This window comes from Nilaparvata lugens, chromosome 2 (genome assembly GCF_014356525.2).
Source record: "Nilaparvata lugens isolate BPH chromosome 2, ASM1435652v1, whole genome shotgun sequence".
In the NCBI taxonomy this organism is placed as follows: domain Eukaryota; kingdom Metazoa; phylum Arthropoda; class Insecta; order Hemiptera; family Delphacidae; genus Nilaparvata; species Nilaparvata lugens.
In genome coordinates this window covers 57381298-57398597 of record NC_052505.1, presented here as the reverse complement: position 1 = coordinate 57398597, position 17300 = coordinate 57381298, and the positions used below count along the sequence as shown (strand labels likewise).

The window sequence follows — 17300 nt, the reverse complement described above, 5'->3', positions numbered from 1 at the left end:
TATCCGCGGTGTCTCGTCGAGTTCATTCACTTTCCAGCAGAGAACGACTTCTTGCGGGATACCGTACTGTCTCATGGTTAGAGTATCTTCGAACTGTCTGCATTGGTTGACTTCAATTGGATGCGTTGGGATTCTTGCGGGAATCTTGCTTCCCTTGCTTGTGTATGTTGATTATAATAGTCTCTTCGGTAAAATTAAGTTCAAACTATCAGCGTTGGTCAAATGAGAAGTGCTGGTGTGATTTATAACGAATGCTAACAGTTCTAGTTAATCTCACCATGTTCTCTGAAGTTTTTTTCCTTTGTGCAAATAGTAAGTTCAGCATGAAAAGCAACACGAGGTTGTAAGTTTGCGGCCACTCGTAAAAGCAGCTTGTTTTTACGCTGATTGAAAGCCCGCTGGAGTATGGCCACGCGAGCTTGTTTCTCTCGCACTGGTAGTAACTATTTTAGTTGATGTTTTCCTCAGATTTTTCTAGAAATGAGCGTGACAACAAGCGCCAAAAATAGATGCAGCTAGCGACCTTGAATACGCGTCTGTTCCAGCGTGAAAACAAGCTCGTGTGGCATACTGCAATGCTGCACAATCGTGGGAATTCAATCGTCGTGAAAACTGAAAAATGCTCATATGCAGAATTAGGGCTGCAAGAAAAATCCTTTGAATTATTTACATTCGATAGTCACCCGACAATCGTTTCAGAATGATCCTGCGAATATTATTCTACAGTGTTTAGTAATTTTTCCTCATTTTGTCTTTGATTTGTAACTGTATCTCCTACTCTCAAACTCTCAAACCATTATAGACGGCTGATGGTAGACGTAGCGGTTGAACGATCTTCTCCACCTTGAAGAGAATTTCTTCATTCAATTTGTCGCTAAAAGTATTTTTATGTGTTGTTTGTTGAGTTGCACCTGGCATCCAGTCGCTAACATTCCTTGTTTCTCAGCGCGGAGTAATTGACACTCAGAAATGTACAATTTATGATAGTTATGACAACCCAAGTCTTACTTGTTTGTAGCAGAATTCCTCAGACTTTTCTTGCGCACTTACAAAGTGTTTTATTTATGCATTATCTGTGTATAAATGTGTATTATTAGATGAGTGTATTATTTCCAAGACAATCTGGGTTATCTGCTCATCAAAGAATTCCATCGGAAAGCTCTCATCAATAATTAATAATATTGAAATACTTGTATAGCCAGTTTGATCGTTATATCTCGATCAATCTCTTAAATTAATGATAATCATACTTAGAAAGTAATAATTATTCAAGATCGTAACTTGTGTGATTAGTAGTGGTGTATTTGTTGCAGAACTCGATCAGACACAACCTATCGCTGCACAACCGGTTCATGCGCGTACAGAACGAGGGCACGGGGAAGTCGTCGTGGTGGATGATCAACCCGGACGCCAAGCCGGGCAAATCAGCTCGCCGTCGAGCCACCTCCATGGAGACGTCCAAGTTCGAGAAGCGGCGAGGCCGAGTCAAGAAGAAGGTGGAGGCGCTGAGGAACGGACTCGACGCGACTCCTAGTCCCAGTTCATCCATTTCCGAGAGCCTTGATCTGTTCCCTGAATCGCCGCTGCCTGGCTTCCAACTAAGGTAACTCATAACTGTATATTGATCAATTTCTAAAATAGATAATATTTACCTCATTTTACTTAATATTGAATATAGTGAATTTATATATTCACTAGGAGTATTCACTATATTCACTATTATAATATAATGGGAAAGGGATGGTCATTCACAAAAGTAAATGTTGAATTTATGAACATCATAGCACAAGCTTCAGCTTTCCTTCAAGAATTTTCTGAATTGAGGATCGAAAGTACTTCACTCAGTACTAGTAAAAAAAAGATGGGAAAGTGATGGAGAATGATTCGTCTATGGTACAAGGACTATTCGTTTTGCTGGATGATTAACTCACCAAGATGGTAAACTTATGAATTCACAGGCAAATTAATGAGGCCCATCGAATAGGCATGAACGTTTGATCATCACAGAAAATCACCCTCGCACTTTCCATTTCCCAAGCACAAGCAAACAGCTCATGTGGGCATCATCCGCAATAATGATAATAATAAAAAAATGAGGTGATTGGAATGTCATGACGACAGCAATAGTTCATTGAAATATACCATAATATTATTTATGATGAACCGAGAAAATCATCTGGTTAGTATGACAAGCACATTGTCAATATGGTAAACATAAAACATAAGGAAATAGAAGTCTTCAATGTTGTTTTCCATCACGAACTGCTTATTATTAAATCACTTTTTGCTATTAGAAAAAACTATTAGCAGTCAGATATTTTACAATAAATGAATTAATCACTCACTGTGACAACGAGATCTTTCGGCAGGTCCGCCATCTTCTTGGTTGTACTTATAGACGAAGTAGAAGGATAGGATGGCAATTTTTAGTGTGCTGTTGGTGTCTATTGGATTAGTGTCTGTTGGTGTCTATTGGATTAGTGTCTGTTGGTGCTGTTGGTGTCTATTGGGTTTTTGTGGCTGAGAAGGTAATCAAAGAGGATGTAGGATTTGAAGTTGGTTTGTTCGTTTAATGTACATTGTCTATAGCTTTTAAATTGGGTGTATATTTCAAATTGTTCTATTGTGTCTAATAATCAATAGAATAATAATAAACAATAGAACAATTTGAAATATACACCCAATTTAAAAGCAATACACATTGTACATTAAACGAACAAACCAACTTCAAATCCTACATCCTCTTTGATTACCTTCTCAGCCACAAAAACTCAATAGACACTAACAGCACCAACAGACACTAATCCAATAGACACCAACAGCACACTAAAAATTGCCATCCTATCCTTCTACTTCGTCTATAAGTACAACCAAGAAGATGGCGGACCTGCCGAAAGATCTCGTTGTCACAGTGAGTGATTAATTCATTTATTGTAAAATATCTGACTGCTAGTCGTTTTTTCTAAAAGCAAAAAGTGAAATAGAAGTTTATCATCTTTTTCTCCCAATTTTCTCCAAGCTGCTTCATAATTTTGTTTAATGGAAATAATTTTATTAATTTCAGATTATTCGTTTTTTTCCGATTATCAACATTTTTTTTATAGACTCAACTTCAATCTGTATTAACTCAATAGAGAGCATTATAGAATAAACATACCGTACAGGATGAGATGAGAATATAATTTCTTGATTGTTGGATTGTGTATATTCAATAATAAATTTTGCACATTTCTATGCATGGTATTTCCAGGAGGCACTCTGAATAGTAAAGTGCCTAGGTAAGGATCGTATTATTATGTTTGAATGGAATTACTTCTAAAGTTATTTTATCATTTATAGGATGTTTTATAAAGGAATTACGGGCTTGGATTATTCATAAAAAATCTATTCAGTACCTGTAACTACTTTTTGGAAACAATCAGAGCTCACTATTAATTAAAAAAAGTAAATTCGTATGGCTTTTGTTGGTGGGGAGTCCCTTGCGGGAAGGTCCCACCGCCTGAATATATAATTTAAGCCGTCAATGGGCCTTACGACTGTCATACTTCAGCCGGGACCGACAGTTTAACGTGCCCATCCGATAACACGGGAGTGATCTGGTTAAAAAACTTTTGGTATTGAGAGGGTTTGAACCCGGGATCTCTGTGCTGCTACGCAAGCACTCTATCCACTAGACCACGGATCACTCCACTATTAATTAATTCTAACCTTATCCTTGGACTGTGTCATCACCTATAAATTTGGAAGAAAAATAGCACAAGGACTACCTTACTATTTTATCTACCAATGTTATTACATTAGTGCTATTTGTATCGTAAATAAAAAAAAAATTGTTGAACAGTCCCGACTTCCGACCCCGAGCGTCGTCGAACGCATCGAGCTGCGGACGCCTGTCGCCGATTCCGGCCGTCGAGACGGACTGGACGTCCTACAGCTACAACCCGGAACAACTGGCCGGCAGTCTCGAACAAACGATGCGCCTGGGGGTTCCCGCCACCGAGGCCTCCGTTGCGCCACCCCAGTTCATGTACCCCACACCGCCCCCCTATCACCAGCCCCCCTACCATTCCTACACCCCCCAGCAGCCCCCGCCCCACCACTGTCCAATACACAACACCAGTCCACAGCAGCCCTGCGCCTGTAACCACCAAACCACTCCCAAACAGGTGAACAAGAATTTTTTCCTGTTATATTCTCAAGTATTATTATTATTATTATTACTATTATATATATATATAGTAATATAATATAATAGAGGTACCCACTCACTGCTCGGTTGAGGAAGGAAACTCATTTTCCGAAAATTTCCGTTTCTAATGTAAGTTTTTAAGTGTTTTCAATCTATCTATGTCTTGTGTCTCCTGTTTTAATTTATATATAATTATATAAATCTGTATGTAACCGGATCTCGAAAATGGCTCTAAGGATAGTTACGAAATTTGGAACATAGTAGGTTTATGATATAAAAATTCGATTGCACTAGCTCTCATCCGTAGGAAAACTCACTGAACGACATTAAAAGGATAATTCATCCTTGGAAAGCTGCGATTTTTGTCGTTTTTGGATATGAAAATAAGTGAGCGATTGCGTATATGGAAAATCATAATATATCATCCCCGAAATTCACAAGCTGACGTATAGCCAAACTGTAAAACACGACCTGAACAATGAAGAAACCTTGAGTGTTTGAAAGGTGAAATTGATTATAATTAATAAAAAATAATAATTATATTCAAAATGGAAACATATTTTCGTGATGTTTCCAAATTTATCAAATATTTAAATTTTCTTTTTATTTAATTTTTCAACACTAAAACTTTTTCTAGCAGATGCACAGAGCTGTTGGTTAGCCTTTGCATGTGTAGTATTTTGTTTTTAAAGTGATGAGACATTTGTATTAGCAATGACCATAAATTTTCAGTGTTCATAGTGTATGAATAACATTCCTTTTCTGGATAGTAGAATTAGAAGTAATTCTCAAGTGAAAACTTCATCATATAGTGAATGTTGGGCTAAATGTTTACTCTAAAAAGTCCAAAATAGTAACTAGATGCTATTAGTGTAGAATAGTAAATGGTAAATTAACAAATATTGTAGCAAACATAGCATATCATTCTATAAACTATAAATATATCATAATTTCCTATTTCGTTATGAAATTTGTATGCTTTTGTACTCCAGAGCGAAGCTCGGTCCCCCGATATTACTACTGAACTGGACTAAACAACATGTTGCATACTGTATTGAACAGCTTATAAACGTAGATATACTATAATCTCAGTATCATAATATTATTGACATTGTTATCATTGTGAGGACTGCAACTATAAGTGAATGGATGATTGTGTTGTGGTGTTTAGAGCATCTCACCGTCGTACCCGCAGTCACCGAGCCCCAGTCCGCCGGCAACAACGGTGATGGGTCAGCTGATGGGCGCCCTCAACCCGTCCCTTATCGACGACCTCAACCTCAACATAGAGACGTTCGACGGATTCGACTGCAACGTCGACGAGGTCATCAAGCACGAGCTCAGCATGGAGGGCAGCCTCGACTTCAACTTCACGCAGCAGCTGCAGCTGCAACAACAGCAACAACAGCTGCAACTGCAACAACAGCAGGATCCGGCCACCGCTAGCCAGCCGCCTGTCTACTCCGGCCAGTCCTGGGTTCATTAGCGGTTAGTACAACAAAAATTTTCTATTTTCATTAAAATTTGATTGTATCGGTAGGTATGTAGTATTTCTCCATGATAGAAAGAAAACGACACGTATAATACAACTATACTGAGTATCCCATGACAGGTGTAACAGTCGAACATCATAGATTTAGACTTGTTATGAGCGCTCAAAGTTGAAAAGTATAATCGTCGAGTTCAAAGCCAATTTTCAACATTTTGAACGCTCATAGCAAGTTCTAAAACGTCAATCAAAGAGAAAAATTATATGAATCTTCCCTTTTTCTTCCCAACCACATTCTGCGAATTATATTTTGACTGATAGTTTTCTAGTTATTGACGTTTTCCAAAAATATCTCGAAAAGTAAGGTCGATATAAGAAAATTTACTAGTGATTTTCTATTGCAAATTCCACGTAGAATTCATGGTCTTCAGCTGTTACACTTTTTCGTTAAACACTCTGTTTATTTGTTCAAAAAACAATTTACATATCAGTAAACCTCTATTTATTTTGTATATAAATGGAGATGAAGCTGCTGGCTTGTGAAAGGATCAAAGCTTAGTTGAGTGGCGAAGGTAGAGTGTGGCAGAGTTTACGGTTTTATACGATGAAATAACAATAATAATAATAATAATAATAATAATAAAGAGTTCCAATTAATGCATGTGTAGCGGATCGTCTCGCTACCTGCTACATCCTACCATAGAGAAAAGGTAACATCAACTATCTTCTGCTATCCTTTTCACTATGATTCTACCCTACCTTCGCCGCTCCAATATGTTCTGACATATTTAAATACATGCATTATTTTCAACACTCTGCTACCTTCTCTGATAAACTCTACCTTCGTCGTTCCACTAAGTTTTGATCTATAGACAAAATATCAGCGTTTCAAACTCGTTTATTCACTTGGACAACACAGTCAATGCAGAGTTGCACAGCGTCTACTACAGTCGAGGTCTGACAAGTTAATGAATAATGAATAATAAATTTAATTTCCACCATAAAGAACAAAGTAATTTCACAAACACTTGGACCAATTCATGGACCGATTAACCCCTTCCACAGCATCAAGACGCTTATCAATAATATTAACATAGTTGAAGCAGTGATGCAAGCAATTAATAATTCGATGCAACTGGGACTATTTCTTTTGACTTTCCACTGCTTTTAATTCGGGATTACCAGTTGACAGCACTTCTTAGTGGCGTTGCCATTATCCTTGAGGCATTGCATTTATTAGATGTATCTGTGTTGAAAAGGTCGTTATTTCGTACAATTTAGGAATTTGGATATTATGTTCAAGCCTTAACGTTTTTATTTACCATTAAGTTGAATTGAAACCTTTACAAAGATTTTGCAATATTTTCAATGTACCGAGGATGGGAGATATAGAGGCAAGGAAAGTCACCTTTTGCTTCACATAGCATAATCCAATTTTATCTTCAATTTTCATGCAAAAAGGCTTTTCAGGCTTTACAAGTCTAGTCCAAGATGGATGATGATTTTCATGCAAAGGCTACATCATTATCACCATTATCAGAGAAAACAAACATAAAAAATAAATATTGCACTATACGGTACATTTATTTTGTTGAATAATCAGTCAATTGACGCAATAAAACGAATCATTGTAAAATGTTAAGGCTATATTTTATTAGAAAATACTGTATATATTTTTAAATATATAAGCTTCAATCGAGCTCAAGAAGAAAACAATAAACTAAACATCAGAAATTACTAATGAGAATATTTATATTTGAACCCGTTACATGCAATGCTCAATTTTGTATGAATTCTCTTGAATTAATATGGGTGCTTACTCCATTGTAGTTTTATGTTTTTAAACACTTGTAGAATGTGGGCTTTTACACTGTCGTGATGCATTTTTAATTTACTAAATAAATACATTTTGTACTGTTGTATGAGCTTTAAAGATTGTAAATACTTGTATTTCAATGAAGATCAGGCAATTAAACGAGAAAAAGTTTGAAAAATGATGCATTAGTCTGAGATTATTGGACGTATATTATCAATTTTTTATTAGTTGAAGTACCAAGTATTCTAGTCGGTCTTATCACATTAATATAGCCCCTGTTATCTCTTATGTGTTATAAGCATGCCAAATGAATTAGATGGAAACTCAATAAACGTTTGTGTCTTTTGAAGAGGTATCATCCAAATTGAAGTTTGTGATTCTGAATAAATAACACACTAATGTTATGGTTCTTAGTAGTGAACTTTCGATAAACTCCAAACCTTTAGACTGTGAGAGAAGAAGCTTTCCTTTTACTAATTATTATTTTCAATAATAATATCATCATACCAAAAAGATTAAATTATCAATAATCTTTAATCTTAATAATAAATATCAACCCAAGAATTGCTTGTAGGTTTGTAAGTTACAGTTTTTCAAGTGCAAGTACTTTTTTTTAAATAATTCATCCAGTCTGAAAAACATTAATTTATTTCTGAAATAGAGTGAACCTGTATATTTTCAAATTGCATTTTTCTATTTGAGTCTTTTTGAATTTCAACTTTCAAAAGTTAACAAATTTTCAAATCGGGTTTGTTTGAATGTTTTAAAGATTCGAAGTATGCCAGTACTCGAGTATAGTATCACTATCAACACTCACGGATATCTTCTGTTGGCAGTGCAGGAAGAAAATTTATTTGCAGTGTTGTATTGTTTTTCTACTGTAGTTATGTTATAAAATGTTGATTCTCCATTTGATGTATTATTTATAGGTACATTCTGTATGATGTTATATTGTAAATCTTATATTACTCTTTGTAAATATTATTCCTATCAGAAATGAAATTTGAATCTTAAATATATTCATCAAGTCATTAGTTATCAAAAAATTACTACTGCTGAAATCGATTTTCTCAAATATCTTTCACTGAAACATTTCTCTAGACGAGAGAGGCGGTTCGGTGGAAAACTAATTACAATTTTCTCAATAATGGGATAATGATGAAGCAAGCTGAGCGAAGGCGTGGAAGGGATTTCAACTCTTCAATTTCAGCTTAAAAAAGTGACTTAGCTGTTATGAACGATTTTTTGCTTATCAAAGTACACTTGTTTGAGCAGCTCCAAGTGACGGGGTAATTATTTATATCCTACAATGTATTAATTGATTCTTTAATAAGACGAGGAAGAGGGAGGTAAGCTGAAGAAGACTGGTTGAATGATTATTTTGTTAATAGTGGAAGGGGAAGGGCTTTTTCAACCAGCCCCCCCCCCCACGGTCGCACTCAAAGGCTGACTGCGTAAAGAAATGCTGATGCAAAAAACGTAGGGATGTTGGCAGCTTGTACCGATGAAGCGTACAAAATTAATGTGAGGTCTTGTAATTAATTTTCTTTTCCGATACAGAATATGCATTCTCAAGGGAAGAAATCTTCTCGATTTTTAAATTTTTTCACGTATTTTGATAGGTGAAGTTAAAGGCTTAGACGTTGGAATCTAACATGAGCGATGTTAGTCTTCTTGTTAGTCTTTATATAGGATAAATTAATTTATTAATCCAATCATGTGTAAATCAATTTTCTTCCGGGAAGGCACAATGGACTTTCATTGAAATTCGCTCTACTTTTCTTCTTGTCAAAAGTCCGTCTTGAATTGAAGGTGATGAGTCAGAATAACAACATCATTTTTCAGTGATTCTTAGAAATGTTTAGGTTTTAATCGTATCATCTACTCATAAATGATAAGAAATTTGATAATATTATAGTTGCCTGGTTGCCTTATAGTATTATGGCCAATATTGTAGCTCTTATGAAATCAAATTAACATAATACAACTGACACTTTGAAAACTCACAATTGTTAAACGTATGTGAGGAATGATTTGGCTCATGATTTATGACTCCAAACCCTATGACTTGAATGAGAAAGGTGTAATAACCAAAACTAGATGGAATTTTTCAAATAAATCACTTACTGTGACAATTTCAAATAGTTTTCATTCATTCTATCTTCCAAAACAACACAGAAAATTATTTGCAATACTCGAAACGTAAAGTGCAATCCATGTTTCAGTCTAGTACGCTAATTAAATTTGACTGTGAAACGTATTTTTGATTTATTCATGTATTCGGTTACACTTGGAAAAATGATTTGTAGAGTACAAGGGTGAACAACCAGGCTCAGCCTTTAAATTGTTCATCTCCCGAATTTCGATAGATGCGATTTTTTGATTTCACATTGATTGGATTGCAATTTTTAATAACCTAGGTAAGGTATGTGTATATAATCAAATCGATGCAACTTATACTTATAAAATTCTTATCTTACTGACTCACTGATTACGATTTCTGGAAAACTACTGGATGGATTGCAACAAAACTTGGAATATAGCTTCCTTATACGTCCTAGGTGCTCACTAAGAAATCTTTTGGCGATATTTCAACTCTAAGGGTGGTTTTTAAGGGTTATAAGTTCGTCTTTTAGCATGTATATTCTTCTTCTCCCAATCTCTTAATAATTATAATTGAAATGTCCATATCATATGTTACTATAGAACTATAATCTAGAGAGAGAGTACCTATTCGAAACAGTTGATAACTGGCGACCATTTAATAATTTTGTCAGGTTGGCATTAAGTTGAGATTATTTCATTGGGTTGGTACCAAGTTGAAGAATCAATTAAAATGCATTCATCGAGAACAAATTGATTGGGCACTGCTGCTTCAATCAGTGCTATTCCTGGGAGTATAAATTTTTTTAATTTTTCATAAAACAAACTTTTATGACGGGAGTTGCTTCTATCAATTGATCCTATTCTATCAAGACTAATTTTGTTTTTATATCCGACAGATCGCGAAAACAGCTTAAAGGGGTATTTTAAAAACTTCAGGAGTGTCCGTTGTGGAATCTGTTTGTAAAGAATGAGGGAATTCGGCCAAAATTTAACTTGGGCGGAAGAAAGGGGTTATTTATTAAAATGGCCTAATAGCTGTTGTTGCTTTTCCTAATGTGAAAATATCTTGCATAGAAGTAAGGCGCTTTTCCCATGAATCAATTATTCACAAACATTGATTGTTTTACCAAAGAAAATATAAGGTAGCTTTCGATAAAAATATTGGAGAATATGTATAACAGTTCTCTGACTGTCAGTATTCCTCATTAATAGCATCAATGCTCCCCTTTAAAACAATGCTGACACATTGATATGAATCTTACTATAATCTGGTTACTTTACATCAGATGAAGAAAATAATGTTGATGACCGCTACTGTTTCAATTTCAATCATGTTTGACATTTCTGCTTTTGATGCCAGCTGTTATTATTATGTGAAAGAAGCTTTCATTGAATGAAATCATAATCATTGAAGTCAATAATAATTATACTAAGAAAGCAATTTCTGTTTGAATATGTGTGTTTGTGGATATTTATGTATGTCGGACGGATCTCGAAAACGGCTCTAACGATTTTTATTAAATCAGGAATATAGTGGGTTTGAAACAAAAACATTATTTTGGAACAGGTTTCAACTCTGGGAAAATTCGCTGAGAGGATTATTGGTCCCTCAAGTAGCAGCTGATCAGAAAAAGGTTTTCCATAGTATGTTGGAAACGTAAGAGATTGTGAGCAAGTGAAAAAGATTATATCATAGCTGTAGTTGAGTTACCAAATTTGGTGACCTTATTTTAAAACATTACAGTATTCATGGAACATCTGGAAGAATAGGTTCAGAAAGTGACCGGATGATAGCAAAAGAAATTAAAAATCGATCTCTCCAAACATATGGTAGTTCAATGTAATGTTCATTGTGAGGTGATAGAAATGCGACTAATTTCTTCAGCTTCTGTTGTATTGGTTCCTCTGTTGCTCTATGTTTGTATGCAGCCATGGCCTTGAGAGAGACAGTTGCACTGTCTGTTAATTCATAATCCGGACTAAATTTCACGAGAACCAATCAGAGAAGCCTTCTATTGAAAAAACCCCTGTTCTGATCAATTCTCATGAAATTTAATCCTGATTATAATTGAACATGCTTTTGTGCTACTGGGCCTGATATCTTCATAATTCAATATCAGCTAAAAATTAAATAAAAAACAACATAATATTTCATCAGCTGCTCCTATTTCCTTTCATGATGTTATTACGACACAAGACAAACCTATTGATATTGATAGATAACAAGTAAATTCTAAAGTTGTCAATTTAGAAAGAAGTTAAATTGAGTTACATGCTAGTTTACATCCAAATTTTCATCCCTAAGCTTTTGGTTTCAAGCTAAGTTCAAAGGAAGAAATCATATAATGGTAGTCAATAATCAAAGCGATTGAATAAACTCTATTCAGATCTATGCAAATTCACATTAAAATGATACACTTCAATATTTATGATTGTAGAGTTTAGGACATGTGGAATCAGAATCAGCTGCAATAAATGTTATACTATTAAGAATGGACTCTTATGTATGAATGGACTCCATGGAAGAAAGAATCAGTGGATTGGCTGCTATTACACTTTTGGATAAGTGAAACGAAAAGTAAGTGACAGGCTATGCCAAAAATTCTAGAATAAGCAAGAGATCCATGGATACCAGAGTCATCAAATTCCGAATCAACCCAATTTGCTATTTAATCTTTAATTGCCAAAGCAAAAATAACATGATCACTGCTAATTTGATAACTGTCAACGGGAAATATTAATTGCCAATGAATAAGGTTGAGGGCGACTCTTATCCTACAAAATTCGCCGCAATTAGACTACTCTTTCTTCTACAGAGCACTTCCAACACACCAATAATTAATTATTTGGATGATTTGACTTAATAATTTTCATGTCAAGTTGTGGCCTGATCTTAAAAACGATTATAACAATTTTGATAGGATTTAGATTATAAATGTTTCACAAATATAATTTTATCTTTTAATCTCTGCTAGTGATGTATAAATTACAAATTGAGCACCAGACAATAATTATTGTATTTTATGTATCCTGCATTCGGTATGTGTTCGACTAGCCATATATAGTGAGATTCACTTAAAACTGTCAGCATCCCTTTAAATAGTATGAATATCATTATAATGCTTTTCATTCAATCTTTGCTGAAAGTTTGAAGTGAATAATACAATAGCAAGTAATGGAATGCACTGAAATTTTCCTCGTGGCACGTCGCCAAAATGCTTTCCATTCATTGGCGGAAAGTTTCACAAGAATGTCCAATGTCGCTTCTGATTCACACAAAGTTCACATTCGGAGTGAGCCGAGGTTACCCGGTTCTATTTCGTAAGCTATTATATTATTAAAAGAGATAAATTGAGTAATGCGTTATCGTTCAATTTTCATAACTAGATTTATCATCACTGATGTTGCACTGATCTCATCATTTGACTGTTGAAAAATGAAGCTTTGAAAATTTGAAAATGAAAATTCAAAATGAAATTTAAATCCACTTTCAAAATGAAAATTTGAAAGTGGATATGAATCATCATATACATACACAATAATAAATACTATAAATATAAAACAATAAATTAGTAGTGGATTATTATTGAATGACTTTTATGAGACATTATCTTTTACTTGATACCTTGGTTACCGAATCACTATAAGTATTCTCCTTACTATTATAAATTAAGGTAGGATAATAATGCTAACTTCTCATTTACCTTTTCTTGATAAAATTATCATCCGTCATACTCATACGAGAACAGATTAATAGCATATACAGATAACTGTTCATAAGCAGATTTTTTTTGGATAAGTTTCTTGGGATAAATTTCGTGATCACTCAAATTTCGTGAAAGTGAAATAAAATCATGAAACTAAAATAAAAACATTGGAATATGATAAATAAATATAATTAAGCAAAGTAAATTGTGTTATTAGTTTCTTGTTATAAATTTTTATATTTTTACTTTTTGACGACTTATCAAAATCTTAACAATTAAACTGAATGAGAAAACATAAGAAATTAGTTCGTGACCAAAGCTGTCAATCATTATTATTATTGATATTCTTGAATTTGAAGTCATCATCATTATAAATATGATTGGTGAAAATACCTAATTCAAATATTTCTTCATAAAAATCGAGATTGAAATTCGAGATCACATAACTCAACCAGTTATCGATTGTAAGAATTGACAAATTAGTTGTTAAAACTCCGACGATTTATTTAATTACATTACAATGTTATATTATCGAAATTCAAATTACATTCAATCTTCATTCTTCAATCTTAATTCATCATATTTAGTGGAATAAAATTAAGAATTAGCTTTATTGTAATATTTCTTCTGATGAATTTTGAATTAGTGTAATTTATAAGCTAGCTAGCTTTTATAACGTACCTATCATATATAGTAACTTAAATGATTAATGAGATCCAATCCAATTTCATAATGGAACACTCAAATAGAAAATCACCTCCAGTTTTTATATTAGGTAAATTATTTTTTTTTTAAATATCTGACACGATCCTTATCCTTGAAAACGGTGGGCTTCAAAATAGGTCATTAGGCGATAACAGGCACAATAGGCGAGATGGCTCCAATCAGAATCATTGGTTTGTGTGTGATTCATTGACAATCGTTAAACATGATACCTTTGGCAGCCGGAATAAATTATAAGGAGCCTTTTCGCACCCGTGTGATCTCCATTATATGAAATATGAGTGAATGGCCTAGAAGTGGCGTCTCTTGAATGACGACGACTTGTTAGTCGCTGTCAAGATTTAACAAGCATTGAGCTTCACATTCGTCTGTGACTTGTAACACTGAAATTTCATAACAAAAGCGTTGTCAGTCGGTAGTATCGGTTTTCTCCAATATCTTTTCAAGCTACTAACGGACTTACAGTACTGCAAATGATTCGTCACGCTTTGATCACGAAGCTTGTGAAAAATACTAAAACTCACAAAATATTCTGAAATACAAATTAGAAATTTAAAGCATTGAATGCTTACTGTTGTGTGGTGGTGTAAAAGTGTTGTTGTGGTAGATGTCCATCTATAATGTAATGAAGGAAAGAACTGGCTTATACACGTAGGCTACGGGATAGGAAATTCAGGAATGACGCATCTGAACTACTGGATTAACTTGACATTTTTAACTAGCAGTTAAAAAGAGAATCATTTGTAGATTCTCAATTCAGCGAGGGTGATATTAGGCCTATTTCAAATTCTTCATGATCTCAGTGCGTCAAGTTTTCAGTTTGTCAAGTTCTTAATCAGACCTTTGCGGAGCACGATTTACTGCTAGTATTAAATTAAAGTTCCCCAATGGAACAACCCAGTATTGTTCCATAACCTTTATATGAGTAATATAAATATTATTACAAATTGAAAGTGTCACTTCTCACTATCGCTTATCATGTAGTGAAAAGAGAAGCTATGAAAAAAATCTACAGTTTTGGTTTGCAAAATGTATTTGTGATCGTATTAGCGTATTATAATATTATATCGTTAGCAATGCCCTTTTTAATTTATTAATCTTTATAGTCGTGTTTGAAAAAGCGTTCTATCAAATTAACAAAACATTTGAAGCGTATGAAGGTTCATTAGCTGTACATCTCTTGTTTTCTTGTCAGAACATTTTCTTGTTAGAAAAATCCAATTCCTTATTCTTCATTTATCACAACAAGTATAAATCATAAAAATTAAAGGAAGAGGAAAAATAAAGTAACCTTGTGCTATTCCTTCCCTTAAAACTCAGATAAGGTTACACAAATAGTCCGAAATACGTCAAGTCTTGTACTTCTTCACTTCAACACAATATACTCGTATTTGTTGAGATATTTTTCTTATAAATTCTACATGACTGAGAAATTGTTTTCAAATTCATGGTATATTTGATAATTTAAGGTTTAGATTAGCAATATATAGGTCACCTCCATGTCATTTCAGGTTTAGAACAAGTTTGTAACTAACTGATACGGAAGTGCAGAGCTGCTGATTCTCATAATGTTGAATTGGCAATCTGCCGGGGTGAATTGTTTCCAATAACTTGTAATTACCCATCATTTGCATTCGATCAACTCCCAATTTAACTTGCACCGTCCTGTTACGCCAGATTTAAGTTTCTCTTCACTGCTTAGCTTGTCAACCAGCGATCACTCTCATACCAAAGAGCATTCAAGTTTAAAGTACTTATACAAGTATACTTTTAAGTAGCCTAGAAAAATTTCAAGTATACAAGTAGTGTTTCCACTATTATTGCAAGTATCCTTCTAGCTCATACTAACGCTTAGGCCTACTCTATTAAAACACCTGTTACAGATATACATGCAAACCACTATTCACATCTCCACTCTTTCAAAATTGAAAGGTGATTGCAGACCACTTTTCAACTACGTTATTAGAGGATTCACGTATATTTATACTCAGTTAATGATCGAGGTGATGTAAATAATTGAGGTTTCAATGAGCCTCTGTGGCCTGGTATGTTGTTTATTAGCATCAACATACAAGAAGATATAGCAATCTAATACACGAACTACTTATTCTATCCATTCATGTAACTCCATATCTTACTTTGATCGATGAAAAAGCTGCTTCAAAGAAGAACCTTCTTGTTGATAAGATTTAAAATATCTGACTCACAGCACTGATGGAAATTTAAAAAAAGTCAGTTATTATATCAATTATAAAAATTTAATTTCTCATTCCATTATTAGAGTAGAATAATAAGTATTTTTAATGTTAACTATCCTTCATAAGCTGGGCGTCTACTTCATAAATTGTGACACAGATTTAACTATAATTGATTTTTTTACAATTTATTGCATGGCCTTTTGAATGCAATGTGGTATAATGGCCTATGATAAACCCTTATTCAAGCTTTTGAAGTCAGGTTCTTTTAAGTACTTTAGTTTTATTTCTTCTAAGTATTGGTTCTATTGGTTATTTCAAGTGTTTCAATGTTATTTTTCAGTTCAAAATTACATTGAAGGTTGAAAGTAATCGGCACGTTTTAACATCAATTTTATTAATTCATATAGCTTAAACTGAAAAATTCGAATGCTTCTTCTGCCATATTAATGCATTATGTACTTCAATATAGATGCTTTAAAACACAATATTATACCATATTTTATAGCTTTTTGTGAGTTGTAGGCTATATCCAATTTAAATGAAACTAAAACTATATCCATTTTAAATGAAACAATATCATGTGCTATCTCTGTGCTTGCATTAAAACACCATGAAATGATATCGAATTACCGATCGATTCATTAATACTGGCTCTCCAAGTATTATTTCCGTTAGATTACATAATTGTATGGTATTTGAATTCAAAATGGTGTCTATTTATCATATTGTTTGTTGTAACTTTACACATTTTTGAGACTAGTACTGTTTGCTGTTCACAATCTACCTAGTGCTGGGATGATAGAGTAGGTTCGACCGCGCTAGTGGTGACGGTTATCAATGGATTGGTGAAGGGGGTGGATTTTTCGAATTTATGAAAGGGAATTCGAATGGTTGAGGGAATTGAGTTACGGGTTTTTCGCGGGTGAGGGGGGCATCCTCTGTGCGTGTGGCGTCCTAAGGTTTATGACGGGGGAGGGGGGTGTTAGTTGTAAGATGGGGGGTGGTAGAGGGGTTTTTTGCCAGTCGTCGGGCCGGAAATCTTGAAGAAGTAGGGCAGAAGAGTCTTCTCGGT

General features: G+C 34.2%; 1 protein-coding gene across 1 annotated transcript in view; it reads left to right on the top strand.

Annotated features, from left to right (window-relative positions):
* LOC111057077 (forkhead box protein O) overlaps positions 1-17300 on the top strand; it is a 150320-nt gene that overhangs the window by 123004 nt on the left and 10016 nt on the right. Inside the window, exons 2-4 of the mRNA XM_039419924.1 lie at positions 1314-1603; positions 3842-4166; positions 5361-5677. Coding sequence (XP_039275858.1) covers positions 1314-1603; positions 3842-4166; positions 5361-5675 — 930 coding nt within the window. The 3' untranslated portion in view covers positions 5676-5677. The remainder of the gene's footprint in view (positions 1-1313; positions 1604-3841; positions 4167-5360; positions 5678-17300) is intronic.